Below are 19,876 nucleotides of genomic sequence, written 5' to 3'. Positions count from 1 at the left end.
TGCAGGAAGAGCTGGAGGAAGTGTCAATGGACTATGAATGCGCTGATTACAGCCATTGGGGATCGCACTCTTGGTGAGGGATGCTTAGTAACATGTCACACCCCCAAATATGGCTGTGAAGTAACATGTCGCTAAAGCCGGAATTAGCATTTAAGAATACTTGTTTGGACAAAACCTTGTGTACTTTTGGAACTTTTGGAAATGATTGATGGTACATGGGGGTATTTGTTGTCCAACAACAATCAAACACAATCATCTAATGATTTTGTATTTATTTTATACTATGAATTGATGTTCTGAGGACAGTGGTGACTCAGGAAGAATGGAAATTAGAGGAGACCTTCCTGTTCAACAGATAGATAGACAGACAGACAGACAGACAGACAGTATTGCATTGTATATTTTTCTTGGTAAAAAAAAATCAGTTTAATAAATTATGAATACAATTTAAATGAATATGTTTTGCTTGGATTTTGACACTTTATTACAAACAACAGAGAAAGAACTTCAGTGAAACAAAGCAAAGAAATTATAACTAAACTTGACCCCATCAGAGACCCCCCCCCTTACATCAATGTTCCCATCAGGGTCCTCAACAAAGTCTGTCCTTACAGCAGAGTCTTCCCTCACATCAGAGTCCCCATCAGTGGTATATTTAGGTTTTCTGCTAACCTAGGCAACACAAACCCCTCCACCCTGGCCAACAGCCCCCCACCTGCAACACCCTCCTTAGTGACCTCTCCGCACACCAGGAGAGAAGGAGAGAGAATGAATGAGATTCACCATCTCTCCATAATCTCAGCTCTCTTCCCCTTCCTGGAGTCTCATGGCTGCTCTGCCGGCTCCCCTCACTCTGCTCTTCTGCCTGCTGCCCAGCCCCGGTGCCCTGTGGAGCCTTTTGGAGCCTCCTCTCCGTGACAGAGGACAACCAGTGTGCCTTCTTCTGGGGGCCTCATGGCAAATACATCCCTGGTCCCCATCACTATTCTCTTTGTATAAGAGACCCCATTAGAGACCCCTCCTTATATCAGGGTCCCCATCACAGTCCTTCCTTAGATCAGGGTCGCCATCAGCATCACCATTAAATTAGGGTTCCATCAGAGCCTCTCGTACATTAGAGGCCCCCATTATATCAGGGTCCCATCAGAGTCTCCCTTATGGTAAAGGCCATATAAGAGTCATATTTGCTTCCCTGTCAGAGTCTCTCCTTACATCAGCATCCTTCATACATCAGAGTCCCCATCATAGTATCACCTACATCAGAGTTCCCTTACCTCAGAGTCCACCCTTACCTCACACACTTATAGCATGTTGGAACCCTGGAGATCCTGGGAGCGTGGCAGGAGGAGCAGGTCTGGACAGAGGAACTGGCCCTCCTGTAAATGCTAGGACAAGCATTCAGTTGGTTGTTAAGACGCCAGCAGCCCTAGCAACCAAAGACGATGTAATGACAACACAGCTGGGGGAACCTGTGCAGGAGACCAGGAAGGGTGGATATGGGGGAGAAGAGGAGACTGTAGACATGTGAGGGACCACTAACCCTAGCTGTGGGCTGGATAAAATCTTTCAGTCAGTCGTAGTTTGGAGGCCTCTGGTATAAAGGAAGCCACTCTGACCTCTTGCTTTTCTGTGTATTCAGCTTCTTTTTCCAGCGACATTCACAGGATTTGGGGCTTTTTGGGCAAAGTGTCAGAAGAGCTCCAGAAAATTAAAAGTAAGTTTATCCTAAACTGTTTCATCCAATAATTCTTCAAGGGGTCCACAGTAAGTCTACTGAGGGTCACACCTTTGTAATTACAGAGTAAAATAAACAATGGATTATTTTCTGTTATTTAATAACTGTACATTTTACACCACAGGAAAATGAAAACAAGAATGAATCATTTTAAATGCTTCCTTGCAGTGGTTTTCTTTTCCATAAATATTTTATTTGCTTTACTGTTACTATTTTATTTAATTGACTAGTCAATTCACTAGCACGCCCCCTTCCTCCTCCATTGCCCCCACCCTCTCCTATAATCTTTTATGTAGCTGATAGGCGAAGAGCAATGAGGAATACTATAGAGTTTCACTTGAGCGACAGTTCTGAGTCTGCTGAGACTGCTGATAACACATCCACGGAGTCTACGGAACCCAGCAGCAATTTCAGAGTTTTGGATGTCTACATAAAGGAGGATCACATACTTTGAACACAGAGGCAAATTAAACTCTAAACCTGAGCCCTGGATCTCTCATCCTAAAGGGAAGGACCTTCCATTGCCTCCCTGTTTGTTCACAGCTAGATTCAATCCACTGATGAAAGCTTAACCGGGGTAGGCTGGTTGAGGGCCCTTCCAGCACATTGCCTCCACGTTTAGTCAAAGATAGGTCTGAATCACCGAAGAAAGCTCATCTGAGGTTAACTGGTAGAAGGACCTTCCAGAACATTGCATCCATGTTTGGCCAAAGCTAGGTCTAATCCACTGATGAAAGCTTTCTTGGGGTTGGTTGGTTAGTTGAAGGACCTTCTAGAACATTGCCTCCACATTTAGATCCAAACTACAGGATAAAGCTTATCTGAGGTTGACTGGCTGCAGGACCTTACAAAACATTGCCTCCATTTTTGGTTGAAGCTACGTCCAAACCCCTGATGAAAGCCAACCTGGGGTTAGCTAGTTGAGGGCCCTTCCAGAACATTTCCTCCGCGTTTAGTCAAATAAAGATCCACACCACTCAAGAAAGCTGATCTGAGGTTGGCTAGTTGAAGGACCTTCCAGGACATTGCCTCCAGGTTTAATCAAAGATAGATACAAACCACTGAAGAAAGCTTATCTCAGGTTGACTGGTTGAAAGACCTTCCAGAGCATTGTCTCCATATCTGGTCACAGCTAGGTCCTTTCCACTGATGAAAGCCTACCTGGGGTTGGCCGATTGAAGGACCTTCAAGAACATTACCTCCATGTTTGATCAAAGCTAGATTTAATCCACTGATGAAAGCCCACCTGTGGTTTACTGGATGACAAAACACAGTTTTAACATTAAAAATGTTAGTTTTCAGAACATTTGTTCCATTTTCTAATGGTTAGTGGGGTCAAATGGACATGCGCTTTCAAAAATTTCAAGGAGTATGGAAAATGTTTCTTGAACAAACAAAATTCTAGCTATGAATGTGTTTTTGATCAGGAAAAATTATACATATTGTAATGTGGCCTGTTTAATACGCCTGGGATTCCATTCACATACTAGATCTGGACAAAATTCTAAGGGATTTCAAACAAAATTACATAATTTAATGATAGTAAGAAAGAATGCTCTATTGAACAATTTTTATAAGATCAATTCCATGAACATCTAAAAGTATTACCAGCTTTACACAGGACTCTGGAGCCTCCTTAAAAGAGTGAGCAGCAGGTGACGTCCTATAGGTCATCCTTGGCTCCAATGCATGCAGGGGCAGTAAAATAAAACTCAGAAGACTTCTAGGGACTAAATCCTTATATACGGAATTGTAGCTTTATTTCTGTGGGGTGCAGCAAGGATAGCCTCATTTAATTTAAATCTTAATTCTGGCTTATGCCACAAGAAAGGATGTACAAGGCCACATGTGGCCCAGAAACACAGGTTTGACGTACTAGAGAATCAAACCCTCTGACACCTCTTAGTGCGATCTCTGCATGGAGTTCTTCACTTGAAATACCTGCTGTGCCAATTATGAGGAATTCCCACCATCCCTGCGCTAAGTTCCTGGGTCTGTCCACTTGATTTTTCCATTATATGGAGTTCCCACCATACCTGCCTTGAATTCCAAGCTCTAAACATGTGCTGTGCTCATTATTGATGGGTTCACACCATACCTGCCCTGAGTTCCTGACTTTAAACGCCAACTTTGGCCATTATGAGTTCCTGGGTCTGCAATTCGTCTCATCCCATTTTGAGGAATCCCACCATGCCTGTACTGAGTTACTGGATCTGCACACCTGCTGTGCCCAATAGGAGGCATTTCCCCCATCCCTGCATTGGATTGCGAGATCTGCACACCCATTATGAGAATATACCATTATCTCTATGCTAAGTTCCTGAGTCTGTAAACCTGCCATACCTATTAGGAGGGACTCCCATCATCCTTGTACCTTCCATCTTCGGTGCCTATTAGGAGTAGCTTCCATCATTGCTGCATACTTGCTGTGATCATTATAAGAGGTCGCCAACATCTGCTCCTGGTCTGTACACCTGCTATGTTCATTGAGAGGGGCTTTCAACCAGGGGCGGACTGACAACTCATGGGGCCCCTGGGAAATAGAGGATCATGGGGCCCCTGTGTCCTTGCCCAAACTCAAAAAAGCCTATGAAAAAGGTACCAGGGGCACCTCATGGGCCCCCCTACTGACCCCTGGCCCTGGGGCAGTGCCCGAGTTTCCAAATGGTCAGTCCGCCCCTGCTTTCAACATCTCTGTGCTTAATTCTGGGGCCTTCACACCTGCTGTGCCCATTATGAATGGTTCCCAGGTGTGTGCAGCTATAGCGCCCATTATGGAGAGATCCTACCATTCCTGCACTGTGTTCCTAGGTCAGCCTGCTGTGCCAATTTTGATGGTCTCCCAATATTTCTCTGGATTTTATATATATTTTATATTATGGAGAATATAAGAAAAGTGGAGACACACAGTTGAGTGGAGAAACACCAAACTGCCGGGTCTCCAAGCACAAAGCCAAGGATTATGGCAGGGAGATATCATTGATGGGGTTTCCAGGACATATAGGAAGCCAGAGTCGACCTGGGGATGTAATGACATTTATCTGTGTGTAGCACCCTGTAGTTGTGCTAGAGAATTAGGTAAATTTAATGGCTCACTCAGTAGTTAAGGGGGGGGTCTGCCTTTAGGCTGCAGGAAAGGAAGCTGACAGAGGGAGCTCCGCTGCCTTACTGTCCATTGGGGAAGGATAGCCTGCAAACGGGGACAGAAACTGGCTCAGAGAGGGGCCTGAATGCAGTTTACCAAGAGCTGCAGGATACATGGACAGCGTGAGTACCTCTACACCCCTCGGGCCAATAGGAGAGAAGACTGCTTGGTGCAATACATAACCAGTTCTCCCTGGGACACTGCTGCATGCCTGTCTTGGAATCTCTTGCCCCAGGGTACGCTTCAAAAGACAGCCAGGTAGATGGACATTTCCTAGCTGGGGTCTGAAGAGAGTTCACTTAGAGTAGTTCAGTTGCTCCTCACCAGAGGCGGACTGACCATTTGGAAACTCGGGCACTGCCCAAGGGCCTAGTTGGCCCCATGAGATGCCCCTTGTACCTTTTTCATAGGCTTTTTTGAGTTTGGGCAAGGACACAGGAGCCCCATGATCCCCTATTGCCCGGGGGCCCCATAAGTTGTCAGTCCACCCATGCTCCTCACAGAGACTGAGCTATTGATTAGGTGACTGTGCGACTCTAGCTGGAGTAGAGAGTTCAGGATCTGCCTTTTATGTACATAATCAGGAAGTTTGTCTTCAGAGTTATTACTGCAAATCAGGTTGGGCATCCCATATACCCCTACTGACTGGAAGTCTGAAAATGCGGTTTGCCTGGCTGTGCAGGATATAGGGGGACCCAATACTCAGCCGCTTCTTCGGGGTGAGCGCTACACGTGAATTCCTTTAATTACTGTATAATTTTACCATCTTGACTGAACTGTCAGGCTATAACCATGACACACATCTTGAAGCACATAATCCTCTTTCTTGCTCCTTCAGGCTCTTCTGATCCATTATGCAGTGAGGGATGGAGACATCATGGACTCAGCTGTTACTACTTGTCTTCAAACTCAAAACCATGGAATGCCTCCAAGAAAGACTGCGAGGACAAGCAGGCCCACCTGGTGGTCATTAATGGCGAGGGAGAGATGGTACGTATGGTGACTAGATAGACACTTCTTACTTTATCAGTTCCATTGTCAGAGCACATTGATTATTATGCTCTCAGCCTGTGAAGAGATTTTCCAGTTTGCAGGACAATTTAGGCACTGGCAGACTGAGAGCGATTATGACTATGATTCGACTCGAACATAAATCCCATCCATACTCACAATTTTCACAACTACATTTACCCCCCATATACTGTATATCATATACTGAAAACCAGGCCCTGGGGTCATAAGAGTCTGAGGATGTACCCACTTGCACGTTTGACATATTTATGAAATGACATCTGATGCCTTATGTTGGATATTTGTGAACGTTTGGTGGCACTTGATTCCAGGGTTTCCCATATGTTCTGTTGTAATGTTTCTTACATGTCTTATGTGTCTGTCTCTAAGTCAAGAAATGGTTTATGATTGAGATGTAAAGTCAGACAGGAGGGAGGGTGAGGACAACAAGAAAATGGGATCAGTGAATGAGAGTCCTGTTGGAGAAGATGTTGGAGAAGATGACCATGTACCACCAAGCCAAAATTATCTGTAGGCAGGACTGTTCCCAAAATGGTCTGTGGACTTTGTGTAAGGCAGGGTACCAATGTATGAGGAGGAATCATTACTAAATGCACATGGAAGCAGGTATAACATTTCAAAGCATATGCTGCGCTACTAAAGTGATACATCAGTATATTAAAATAAAGAAACAGTCCAACATGTAATAAAATTCCATGCAAAGTGATGTGTCCACCCCTTGTGCAATGATTTTCCAAATAATGGTGCTCTTCAAACATAAAATCACTCAGGTTCCTTCCACCATGGCACATGTACAGTTGTGTTCAGAATAATATCAGTGTGTTGAAAAAAATGAATAAAGCTCAAAATCCTTCTAATAGCTTTTATTTCCATCCACACAAATGCATTGGGAACACGACACATTCTATTCCAAATCAAAACATGAAGAAAAATACATCAAATTTGTGTTGTTCCTCTAAAAAAATGGAAGAAAAGTGAATATTAGACGGTTCAAAAAAATGGCCGTGTTTGTATTCTTCTTTACAAACTCCAACATTCACTATATAAACTGAGAAATGTTTGAAGATTTTGCTTTCCTTTGAATGACTTCATGAATATTTGGTTGTAGTCGCACTGTTTCTGAGAACTGCTGTACATCTGTGTGGCATGGAGTCCCCCAACTTCTGGCCCCTGTGATCAGGTATTCCAGCCCAGGATGATTGGACCACATTCCACAGTTCTTCTCTATTTCTTGGTTTTGCCTCAGAAACGGCATTTTTGATGTCACCCCACAAGTTTTCTATTGGATGAAGATCCGGGGATTGGGCTGGCCACTCCATAATGTCCATCTTGTTGGTCTGGAACCAAGATGTTGCACGTTTACTGGTGTGTTTGGGGTCGTTGTCTTGTTGGAACACCCATTTCAAGGGCATTTCCTCTTCAGCATAAGGCAGCATGACCTCTTCAAGTATTCTGATGGATTCAAACTGATCCATGATCCCTGGTATGCGATAAATAGGTCCAACACCGTAGTATGAGAAACATCCCCATATCATGATGCTTGCACCACCATGCTTCACGGTCTTCACAGTGTACTGTGGCTTGAATTCAGTGTTTGGGGGTCGTCTGACAAACTGTCTCCGCCCACTAGACCCAAAAAGAACAATCTTACTTCCATCAGTCCACAAAATGTTGCGTCATTTCTCTTTAGGCCAGTCAATGTGCTCTTTGGCAAATTGTAACCTCTTCAGCACACGTCTTTTTTCCAACAGTGGGACTTTGCGGGGACTTCTTGCAGATAGCTTGGCTTCACATAGGCGTCTTCTAATTGTAACAGTCCTCACAGGGAACGTCACACCTTCTTTCATCTTCCTGGAGCTGATTGTTGGCTGAGTCCTCACAGGGAATGTCACACCTTCTTTCATCTTCCTGGAGCTGATTGTTGGCTGAGTCTGCGCCATTTTGGCTATTCTTCTATCCATTCCAATGGTAGTTTTTCGCTTTCTTCCACGTCTTTCAGGTTTTGGTTGCCATTTTAAAGCATTTGCCATCATTTTAGCTGAGCAGCCGATCATTTTCTGCACTTCTTTATATGTTTTCCCCTCTCCAATCAACTTTTTAATCAAGGTACGCTGTTCTTCTGAACAATGTCTGGAACGACCCATTTTCCTCAGAATTTCAGAGAGAAATGCACTGTAACCAGCATGTCCAACATTTGCTGCCTTCCTTCCTTAAATAAGGGCAATAATTGCCACCTGTTTTTCAAAGAATGAATGACCTCACTAATAGAACCCCACACGGCTATTATATTGAACACGCCCCTTTCAATGAGTGATTCAATGACACAGAATCAGCAGCATGCATGTCATGACTGTTGGGTCTGTTGGATTTCTATGACTCTACTACACCTGCTAGGAAATTATTTGCCATGTAGAAATATAATTTCCACGAAAAACAGTGATTGATCCGGTTAGTGATGTCTGACTGCTATTATTTTGAACACAACTGTATGTGCATACCGCAATGAGTGTGAGTCTCAGCAATAGAGAAGTCCAAACACCTTTATATGTACTATAGATCCTATTTTCCAAAACCTCACTTGGATGGACACTCAGTGCTCATCAGGTAACTTCGAAAGTACTCAATAATGCTCAGAGAGATAAAAGGAAAGGAGCAAGGAAGCTCACATAGTGTAAATCTGTATAGAAAGTTTATTTAAAAGTTGTTAAAATCACTCACATTCTCATAAAGAAATGCTGGCATTCGGTATTACAGTCCCGGAATCCCAGTAGCGGTCGCACACGTGTGGTGGCATCCCGATCTTCCGTCCCTTCCTACATACAATTTGTCATAAATTACATCACCGGGGGCATGTGTAGGCAGGTGCAGTTTGTTTTCTTCACTGTAGGTGGCCCTCAACCTGAGTGGTAACGCATCCTGGAGAGAAAGGCAAGGGAAACATGGCTTCTCTATGGTTTTCTTGGGTCATAGAAGCAGCGTTCTAGTAGGTTCCTGCCCCCCTGGTTTTGGCAAGCAATTGAGAAGTGGGTATCGTAGGGAGAGAGAAAGGGAGGGAGAAAGGTTCTTGATGAGTAGGGACAGGCTAGGGATTCACTATCCTGCAAGGAGACCTCCCCTCTGGGTCTGGACTGACCAGGCTGCATTCCGCTTTCTGAAACAGATGCGGTCGGTGCATCTCTTCCAGCTGCATCCTTGCATTTGAACTGAACTGTGCTTTCTCGAGGCTTTCCTGCTGGGGTGTTTGTGGTTTGGCATCCCCTTCAATACAACTTCCAAGTTTTATTGCCACCAGACTCTGTGTCTTTACAGCCCGTGCACCACGCTGCACCTCCCACCACACAGAGTAGCAGTGATCTTAGGCAGATGTGTGGTAAGAATTCTTGAAAGCTTTGATCACCTGGTGGTAGACGAATGCTCTGGTAAAAGAAGTAAAAGTGAAACTATGGCCAACAATTCACAGGGACAAGTAGAGAGGGTTCATCTCCCCCATGCAGACATAGACAATAACAACAACTGCCTGGAGGGGTTTACAAAGGGAGCACCAACTATGGGGCTATTGTCCAGATCAGATTCATTTATTATTATATCCAGTTAATAAAAATAACCTACACCTTTTGGAGGATGATAAAAGCCCCCCCCCCCCCTTCATCAGGGTATGAAAATGTAGAGTCTGGGTTGTTGCTTGCTGGTTGTTGATTTAAAAGAAATTGAAGCTGGATAACACACGTGCTTACAGTCTCTGATTGGACAGTCTAGTTTGAAGGGGACCCCTTGGGATCTTCAGGAACACAATTGTAGCACTACCCCCTTAGGAGTCACTTGATATTTGGGTCCCTCTATAGTCCTGCACAGCAAGGCAACACAGATTTTTCCCACAGTCTTGCATTTAGAGTCAGTACACAGTCCTTGAGCTTGGTTTTTATGTTTTAATAAGGGGTGTTGAACTTGGATAGGGTAAGGGGTGTACAGGATGCCCAGTGGAACTGCAACTGAAGACAAACTCCTTAGCAACTATATACAAGCCTTTACACAGTAGAAAATCTTCTTGGATAACTATCCAGCCTCTCCTGGTGTACCACCCCAGACCCAAGATGATCCTCTTCTTATCCTGAGGGAATCCCTGGGCAAAGGAATCCAGTGCCTGCCACTTTAAAATGAAACAGTCGTCCCGGGTAAGGATCTAATCAGGTTTCCCACCAAAGTGCTCTTTTTTCCTTGTTTGGCTCAGAGGGTGTAGGACTACTAATTCAGTCTCAATCCTGTGAGCAGATTTAGGTAGGTGGCTGCCTTCAGGCCTTCTGCTGGGCTGGCTCCTTTCATGGCTGTACAGATGGTCCTCCTTCTGAGGGCCAGTGAGGCTGAGTGATCTTCCTTTCCAGCATCCTGCCTATAGGTAGGCCCCTTCACACTGGGCCCTCTCCCAGCTGCCTGCATCTCAGCTTCCTCACATCTTCCACCCAAACTCTCCTGCTGCTGAGCAGGCTCGAACACTTTTAAGGGCTGTCCTGACCCCTTGCCAAGCTTCCTGCTTGGGGATAGGTCAGGATCCCTTAAGAATGCAGACCAGCCCCTCCTCACCCCACTGTTTCTAGAATCTTCTCCAAGATTCTAGAGAGCAGAAGAGATATTAAGGAACTGATCTGCAAAGCCCTGACCTGAATTTGACCCAGCTGACTATTTCCAAGACTGCTAGTCAGCCTTCTGTCTAAAAAATAATCAGCTAGCTCCCCCTAGCTAACTAGGAGGGTGCTACAACATTGACTTTTTCTTAACTTGATATAATGATGAATGAACTTAATCTGCACATTATATACACACATGGAGATACAAGCACGTTTTCCAGGAACCCAGAGACTTCTCCTGCATGCTAGAGAGGAGCCTAGGAGGATATTTAAACAATAACTTTGCACCCAATCACAACAGAAAACAATTCAGCGCCCTTCATCTTCACTAGTGTTGCAATGAAAACCTGACAGAGGTTCTAATTCTTTCCCAGTGTATTAAAAAGTAGAAAAAACATTTTTGGCTGGAGTTGTAGCCACGCCGTTGTCATGTTTATAAGGAGGTCAGTCATGGAGACCTACAAATTTCATCCAATATAGGTTTATAGAAAACATATTTTTACTGATATCCTCCTGGCTTTACGATTCAAGTATTCCAATTACATCTAAAGTAATAAAATACCTCCTCTATTCTATGAATGGGAAGCAATCTCTGAACGGAGATGGGTGATGACTGATATTTCCGCCCCCTCCATTCATAGATTGAGTTCCACTGTAGTAAAGCTTCTATGAATGAAGTAGCTGGGTGGAAAAAGGTGAGTAGTAAGTCTCTCTTGAGGAGCCTATGACCGCTGCTTAATTGTATTGATGCCCATTGCACTGGAAGCTAACGGTGGAGGAAATGGGAGGAGGGGCATGGATGGAGGAACATTTCACCTAAAAGAAGAGCCATCAGCACACGTGACACATCCTACTAACTGAAAATTATGTCCCTTGTGCTGATTTGTTTAGGCTGCACTTAAACTTTTTTTTTTTTCTTTTTTATTACCAACCACCAGGGACAAGTCATACTTTTTAACCCTTTTTTTCATGCTGGGTTGTTGAATTTTCTAAACATATAAAAAAAAACTTTTTGGTCAGCTTTTGTTTCAATTGCACATTCTTTGAAATGGGTAGATATTGTAGAGTGGCAGTAAAAAAACCTGTCCTAAGAGAAACATGGAGTCAGCTATTTTTGGTGTCTCCTTCAGGCTCTCATGTTGACTCTCTGGCTTTGGCGTTTTGATTCATCGACCTGGGATAAGGATTTATCTATGGATACCAGTGGGTAATGCAGCAGCCTTCAATCTAGTACAGCTTTTCTCAACCTCTTCAACACAGAGGAATTCTTGAAATAACTTTTGGGTCTCAGGGAACCTCTGCTAAAAATGACTATATACACACTCCGGCCACTTTATTAGGTCCACCTGTTCAATTGCGTATTAACACAAATTGCTAATCAGCCAATCACATGGCAGCAACTCAATGCATTTAGGCATCTAGGCGTGGTGAAGAGAACTTGCCGAAGTTCAAAACAAGCATCAGAATGGGGATGAAAGGGGACTTAAGTGACTTTGACCGTGGCATAGTTGTTGATGCCAGATGAGCTGGTCTGAGTATTTAAAAAACTGCTGATCTACTGGGATTTTTATGCAAAACCATCTCTATGGTCCGAAAAAGAGAAAACATCCAGTGAGCAGAAGTTGTGTGGAGGAAAATGCTTGTTGATGTCAGAGGTCAGAGGAGAATGGACAGGCTGGTTTGAGATGATAGAAAGGCAACAGTAACTCATGTCAATATGGACCAAAATCTCTGAAGAATGTTTCCAACACCTTGTTAAATCTATGCCACAAAACATAAAGGCATTTCGGTAGGCAAAAGGCTATCCGACCCGGTACTAGCAAGACTGACCTAATAAAGTGACCAGTGAGTGTATACAACTCATGAAACATAGGTATGATGGTCAGTGGGAAGAATTCTCCTTACACTTGTGGTCACTTGGAAGAATTACCCTCTTACATGTAGCTAAAAAGATCAATGGTGTCAGGGGAACTTATCGAAGAGATAGAACTTGCTCATTGCTCAAGGAATCCTTAGCAACCTGTGGAGGAGCCTTAGAGTTCCATGGAACCCTAGTTGAGAAGCCCTTCTCTAGTATATTAGAAGGAGGTTAGCAATGGCAGCCTGTGCCTATATAATCACAATTTTAATTTAAAAGACCTTCCAGTGGAAATATTTTTCATTTTTCAGAATTAATTGGTTTTTAGGCATGACCCTCAGTTCTAAATTTCATAATTTTAGGTTGGATCACCACATACTGCCAACAGAATGTTTTTCTAGAAGAAATGTCCTCTCCTCTTTTTTTCAACATTGGCCTTGCTGATCATTTTCTAAGGCTGACCTCAGACCTAGAGATGGGTTATACCATGTCTGTGTCTTGGGGGGGATTATATATATGTTTGGGTGTGAAGTGTTTTCACCATTTTTGTGGATTTCCTCCTGGTGCCCCAGTTTCCTCTCCAACCCAAAAATATACTGGTAGGCCAACTGTCATGTGACCTAATCAGCCATATGTGTATAATAATTCATCTTCTAACAACTTCTATCTTTTGCCTTTCCTAAGAATTTTCTGCGCAAGATTGCAAACAAAAAAACCTTTTGGATCGGTCTAACGGATGCGGATGGAACCTGGAGATGGGTGGATGGAACGCCTTATGACATAACTCCAAAGTAAGACAATGAAACACCCAATTATCAGAATCCTTCTCACATATCCCAAAACTAAGATCTGGCCAAATAACCTGAAAAGGTGGCACACAGATGGTTCCTTGAGCTGAAGTACATTGTTGAGACTTTAATTCACTCCACCGAGCACTTTACAATACTTTTCACCCAGGAAAGTGTAATATACATATTATCAACAATGATCTATGAGTCAGTCCTTATGAGCCAGCCATTCTGTGTTGAGCGTACCAGTGGGGGGCTGGGTAGAGGGACATTACAATAAAAGGTTGCAGTGGGGTGCCACCTCATCTCTGGATCTATGTACTTGATGTGCTCCCTCTTACTTGTCTATTGGTGTGAGTGGAAGAGACTATCCTAAAATCTAAAGGTACAGCAAAGTCAAATTTCTGGATGGATGTGAATTTTATCATCAATGGTTCCATATCTACTTTCCATGTATAGAACTCACTGACTTCCTGACATATATTATAGACACAGAGAAAGGAAGTGGAGGGTGTATGTGGTTACTACCTGCAGCATAGAAGGACAGCAACCAAGCCCTATCGTATTTTTTTGAGGAGGAAGTGACGTGCCTGTGATGTCACTTCCTCTTCCTTTAGAAAATCCTGGAGGTAGTACAGAGTGGTCACAGGAAGTCACATGTTCTCCAACAGCAAATCATACACCTCCATTCATTTCTATCTTAACCACCATGGAAAGACGGCTGTAAATGTCCAGGTAGCATGTGACCCTTCCATGTAAAATAAAACAGGAGCGGATAATTCAGGAAACTTTTCACCAAACTCCCATCATAGAACACCTTATTAATCAAAGCATTAAAATCCTGAGCTGAACATTTTGAGTATTTATACCTATTCAACCTCTAAAAAAAAATGTACATTAAAAGGTAAATTGGGCCAAAGCTCTTTTGGCCATGCTTCTCCAGGAGTGCACTTCGTTCTGACCCATATTCAGCTAACAGTAGGCTATAGCCGGTCCAGAGTCTGGAGAGATTCCGACTGTAATATTGGAATCCACACAGATACTTAACTGCACTCTCTTGGCAGCAGGGATGCTGCTCTCTCCTGGCTCTCCTCCTACCTTTCCCAACGCTCCTTCAGCATCACCTATAACACTGCCACCCCCCCTCTCCCCCTCTCTGTTGGGGTCCCCCAAGGCTCTGTCCTCAGACCCCTTTTCTTCTCCATCTACACCTCCTCCCTTGGCAAACTAATACACTCCCACGGCTTCAATTACCACCTCTATGCTGACAACACACAAATTTACCTCTCCACCCCTCACCTCACCCCCTCACTCTCCGCCCACATTGCCCACCTCCTGAACGACATATCAGACTGGATGTCGCTCCATTTCGTCAAATTAAACCTGTCCAAAACCAAGCTCCTGGTCTTCCCCCCACCCCGTGCCCCCCCATCCTCTCCATCACTACTAACAACGCCACCATCACTCCCACCCCACATGCCAAAGTCCTAGGTGTCACTCTAGACTCAAACCTCTCCTTCCAACCTCACGTCCAATTACTATCAAGGTCATGCAGGCTCCACCTCTGCAACCTCTCCAGGATACGTACATTCCTCACCCCAGACACTACTAAACAACTCGTACACTCCCTCATCATCTCACTCCTGGACTACTGCAACTCCCTTCTCACTGGCCTCCCTCATCATCTCACGCCTGGACTACTGCAACTCCCTTCTCACTGGCCTACCCAAAGGAATGCTATCCCCACTCCAGTCTATCCTGAACTCAGCGGCGAGACTCATTCACCTCACCAACCGCTCCACATCCGCCACCCCCCTCTGCAGTCCCTTCACTGGGTCTCGATTGCCCAACGCATCAAATTCAAAATGCTAACTCTGACCTACAAAGCCATTCACAAGGCCACCCCAAACTACCTCACCGACCTGATACCCAAATACTACCCTACCCGTGCCCTTCGCTCCTCACAGGACCTCCTACTCTCTAGCTCCCTGGTCTCCTCCTCCCAAGACCCGATTGCAGGACTTCCCCCATCCTCTGGAACTCCCTACCCCAATCCATCAGACTGTCACCTACCCTCCTCACCTTCAGGCGCACCCTGAAAACCCTCCTCTTCAGGGAAGAATACCCCGCCCTTACCCAACACCTGATCTCCTCCACTCCTCCTACCACTCCATCCCCCACAGCCACTTCCTCCTGTACCACTATCCCCTCCCTCCTAGATTGTAAGCTCCAAAGAGCAGGGCCCTCGAACCCCTTGTGTATTGTATTGTTACTGTCTTGTCTCATGTTCTGTCCCCCTTGCTACTGTACAGCGCTGAGCAAACCCTCTGGCGCTATATAAATCCTGTATAATAATAATAATAATAGATGCCTGGACCAGCAGCTGGCTCAGCCTCTTAGCACATTGCAGAAACCCTGAGCCAGCCGCTCCCGCCCCTTCCACAACCTATAGCTCCAGTGACAGGCATTGGCTCTTTGCTTACTGAAGACTGGGACCTGAGCATTCAGTAGTTTTTGATTGGTCAGTTCTCAGTGTAGAGGTTGTGGAGTAGAGATCCAACATCAGATTGATGCTGCATAGAGCTAGGTGAGTATAAATGTTTGTTTATTTTTAAATCCTGAACTTTCAATTTAAATCTCTTCATTTTGGCCCTGGTTTACACCAGTGTGGCAGCATTCCGGTCCATCTGCCCACAAGATTGTCAGTCCGGCTAGTCAGTGGTGTTGATGGTCATCAATTCCTTCTCACTCCTCCTCTCTCTGCAGTCTGCCCCAGCCAGGACCTCCAGCATCACTCACAGCTTTCCCCTCACACCTTCTCCCCTGGCTCTCATTGTCCACCATCCTGTCCTCTGGTTCCCGGGCTTCTGTATTTATCTGCCTCCGCCCACTAGCTAGCTCTTCTGGGAAATGCAGTTTGTTAGCTCATTATTAAACATGGAAGTCCTGCTATCAGCCTACAAGTCCAACAAAGCTTTTCTTCAACAGAGTCTGTATAACTGAGCTACAGAACACTGCTATCTTGGGTCCATTTAAAATTCTGCAGCCAGTATTTCTATAGGGTGCTACACTAGTTAGGAGGAAATGGCCCTTAACGCAGGGTTTGTGGCTATGGGCATGCTAGAGTGCAATCCTAGTCTGTAAATCACTGGATCTTTAAACCTATGTTCCTCAACCCTTCTGCCTGCCTCCAACTCCTAGCAACCTTCTCACCTTGCCGATTTCCAAGATGGCTTCCAGGCAGTCTTTCCCAACTCCAAGATGGACACGAGGGGAGTGATTTTCCAAACCACAGATGGCCCCCATAAGAGTTCTATCCACTTCACATGTTCAGCATTATGCCAGGGCCATCTTTAATACTGATTGGACCCTGAGAAATCATTTTCTTGGGCTCCATGCAATTTTTCTCTCCACCCCAACATAACAAAAAAAAAACAAACACACACAGCCTTATCTCAAAAAAAACTTTCAGAATGTAAACATAAAGAACTGGTCCAAAAACAAGTCCTTAGCTTGATCTGTAACCGAATGTACTCACTGACCGTAATAGCACAGGTCCCCACTCCGCCATCATTACACAGGACCTCTCCCTCATACTACCCCCATCATTACATAGGACCTCCTCCCCCATACTACCCCCATCATTACATAGGACCTCCTCCCCCATGCTACCGCCATCATTACATAGGACCTCCTCCCCCATACTACCACCATCATTACATAGGACCTCCTTCCCCATACTACCCCCATCATTACATAGGACCTCCTCCCCCATACTACCCCCATCATTACATAGGACCTCCTCCCCCATACTACCCCCATCATTACTACAGCCTCCTGCATTGTCCCCCACAGTGGTCTTACCTTGATAGTGTCCAGAGGATGTCAGGTGAACAGCTGGCACACCTCACTGAACCCTCCGGTGAAGAAGCTCTTCAGCAGGCCGATGGTCTGGTGTGGGAGAGGGGTGGGTGTGACTGTGCCTGAGACCGACAAGCGCTCTCACCCAAACAAGGTATACCTTACCTTACCGAGCTGGCCAATCACCGCACAGGCTGCAGACATGACACCCAACCATACCCAACATTCAATTATGCCCTCATCTCCTGAGTGATAACCAAATCCACTTATCAATTATTTGCATGCAGAGCGTTCTCATGGGGCAGCTGCTTTGGACCCCACAATAATGACTGGGCCCAGGGTAGCTGCCCCTTTTGCTACACATTAAAAAAGGCCCTGCATTATGCATCAATTGCTTGAATGTAAATACTCAGCTTTTCCTTCCAAAATGGTCACTAGAATGCACACTGGAACACAGTGCAGCTGTAGCCCATCTAGGAGTAGATGTAACACACAATTGATTAGGAGATTTACAGATAAATTCCAAAAAATTAGAAAACACACACTACTTATCTTGGAAATGTGGTGTCACAGTTTCATGGATCCTCCCATGTCTTGGGAGGCAGGCTCTAGGCAAGGAGATCACTTCTGAGGGAAATAGCCCTGACTGCACTGCTGTATGCAGTTCTAGTTAACACCAAAGTTTTCACCCAAAAAGATCCACAGAAGGGGTTCCTTGCCTTATCAGAGCATTTAGCATCCCAAGATCAGGGCCTGCAGTACAGGAGAGGCTGAACCTGTGTGGAAAGGTTGCAGGTAAGTGTTTATTCTCTTCATACTGGATGTAAGTTCCATTAGGACAAAAAAAGGGAATGGTGTTGTGTGGACGTTAACTCTTCATAGTTTTGCACTGGTTCTCTAGAAGGAAGTAGGCCTACCTACTATCACATGTATGCTACCATGTTGGCAACAGGACAAAAATTTGAGCTCCCTAAAAATCCATACCAGACCTTTAATCTAAGCATGCAGCCTAGCTGGCCAGGAAGAGGACAAGTGTGCACCACCCCCTCCTGAACTATACCAGGCCACACAAAATAAATATGGGGGATGCCTTGCCTTGGATACCCCCTTGCAAAGCCTTTGTCCATATGCTGATGAGAGCACGGGCCTGTTACACACAACCATGGCCATTGGTTGTTAGGGAATGTGAGAGGGGAGGGGAGTATCAGAACCTGCACCCTCATGTAAATGAGTAAGGGGTACAAAAATAAAGACATCTGAATATTTGTCAAGTCCTTTATTGAAAAACAAATTCCCCAAAAAAATCCCTTGTATGGTAAATTCATCCATTATGAAGCCCGACACCTGCTGGCTCACAGAATTAAAAACAAAAAACAGTGGACCCAGTTTACACAGCCAATCACAATGGTACTCATAGCCAAATGACAGCTTCCTGAGTGGTCAGCAGCTATATAAGTAAAAGGGTAGGGCAAGTGGCATCATACCAGTTGGAACAGACAAAAGTTTGGGAGCACTTCTGGATGTCTGAACAGCTAACGTTTCATCCAGACCTAAGTTTGGAGCAAACTGTTGGCTCATCTCTACTCCTCACATAGCCAATCAGGAAAAGAGATGAGGGTAAGAACTCTTCACATAGGCAATTAGACAAAGAACTTGAGGGGAAGAACCCCTCACATGGGTCAATCAGAGAAGGAACTCTCATAAACAATTGTGGAAAAAGGTGAGGATGAACGCCTCCTCCTGGAGGAGAGAACTCCTCTTATGTCCAATCTGGGAAGGACCTAGAGGAGAGAACTTCTCTCATAGTCAATTAGGGAAATAGGTGGGGATGAATGCCTCACACAAACAAATAGGCAAATAAGTGGAGGGGAAGAACTCCTTTAAAAGTAAATCTGGGAGGGACCTGGAGGAGAGAACTCCTCATTTGGACAACCAGGGAAGGACCTGCAGAAGAGAGCTCCTCTTATAGTCAATTAGGGAAAGAGGTGGAGGTGTAACTCCTCACATAGCCAATAAGGGCTGTGTATGTATCAGGTTGGCCACCACTGATCTTTCCTCAGTAGATTGTACCATCATACTGTAGCATGTGGTCAACTCTCTTGAAGTCCATCACAGTTGTTGGGCTCACACCTTGAGATCTAATTTTAAAGCATTTCTGAGGTTTGAGTTCTGTTCAGTTCCCATCTAGTTCTAATCACGATTCTCTCTTCTGTCTTTCAGGTTCTGGAAGAAGGGTCAGCCCGATGACTGGACGGGTCATGGTCTCGGAGGAGGGGAAGACTGTGTTGAGTTTTTGCAAGGAAATAACTGGAATGATGGGCTCTGTTCCCAGAGCCTCCGGTACATCTGTGAGAAGTTGATCTTCTGATATGGACACCTGATATCTCTGTGTACCTTTTCTCCTCCTCCATCATATTACAGCCATATAGAATCTGCTACTGCATAAAATAATCCTACAGCATATGCTGGGACTTGTAGTTCCTCTAGACTAGGAGGATCTGTGTCCATACTGCAGTTTTGAAGCTGAACTCCAGCCTTGCCTTTAGTCTAGCACAGTTATATAAGTACCTGTGGTTCCATACACACTGAAAGCTTCACAATGTGCATGAGCAACTGCAGCACATCAGGCAGAGCCCACTCTATGCCCTGGTTGGAGCACATCAAGCATCATCTAGCTCATTTTTTCCACAGTCTGACTGTCCCTGGCCCACCCCATTTCATTGATTAGATTTCACTTCTTTCGACCATAGAGGCTCAGCATCACATGTGGGCATTATTTAGGGAGGTCTGCATGCAAATTCAACATGCCTAGAAAACACCCTGTCCTCCAGACAT

General features: G+C 44.9%; 1 protein-coding gene across 1 annotated transcript in view; it reads left to right on the top strand.

Moving 5' to 3' along the window:
- LOC149435675 (C-type lectin domain family 10 member A-like) overlaps nucleotides 1-19,409 on the top strand; it is a 28,929-nt gene extending 9,520 nt beyond the window's left edge. The window contains exons 5-8 of the mRNA XM_089662486.1: nucleotides 1,640-1,714; nucleotides 5,719-5,870; nucleotides 13,077-13,183; nucleotides 19,262-19,409. Of these exons, the coding sequence (XP_089518612.1) occupies nucleotides 1,640-1,714; nucleotides 5,719-5,870; nucleotides 13,077-13,183; nucleotides 19,262-19,409 (482 nt within the window). The remainder of the gene's footprint in view (nucleotides 1-1,639; nucleotides 1,715-5,718; nucleotides 5,871-13,076; nucleotides 13,184-19,261) is intronic.
- The last annotated feature ends 467 nt before the right edge of the window (nucleotides 19,410-19,876 follow it).

This window comes from Staurois parvus, unplaced genomic scaffold (assembly GCF_062004578.1).
Source record: "Staurois parvus isolate SC_StPar_1 unplaced genomic scaffold, SC_StPar_1.0 ptg001482l, whole genome shotgun sequence".
In the NCBI taxonomy this organism is placed as follows: domain Eukaryota; kingdom Metazoa; phylum Chordata; class Amphibia; order Anura; family Ranidae; genus Staurois; species Staurois parvus.
The sequence above is the reverse complement of the archived record's forward strand: the minus strand, read 5'-3'. Positions and strand labels throughout refer to the sequence as shown.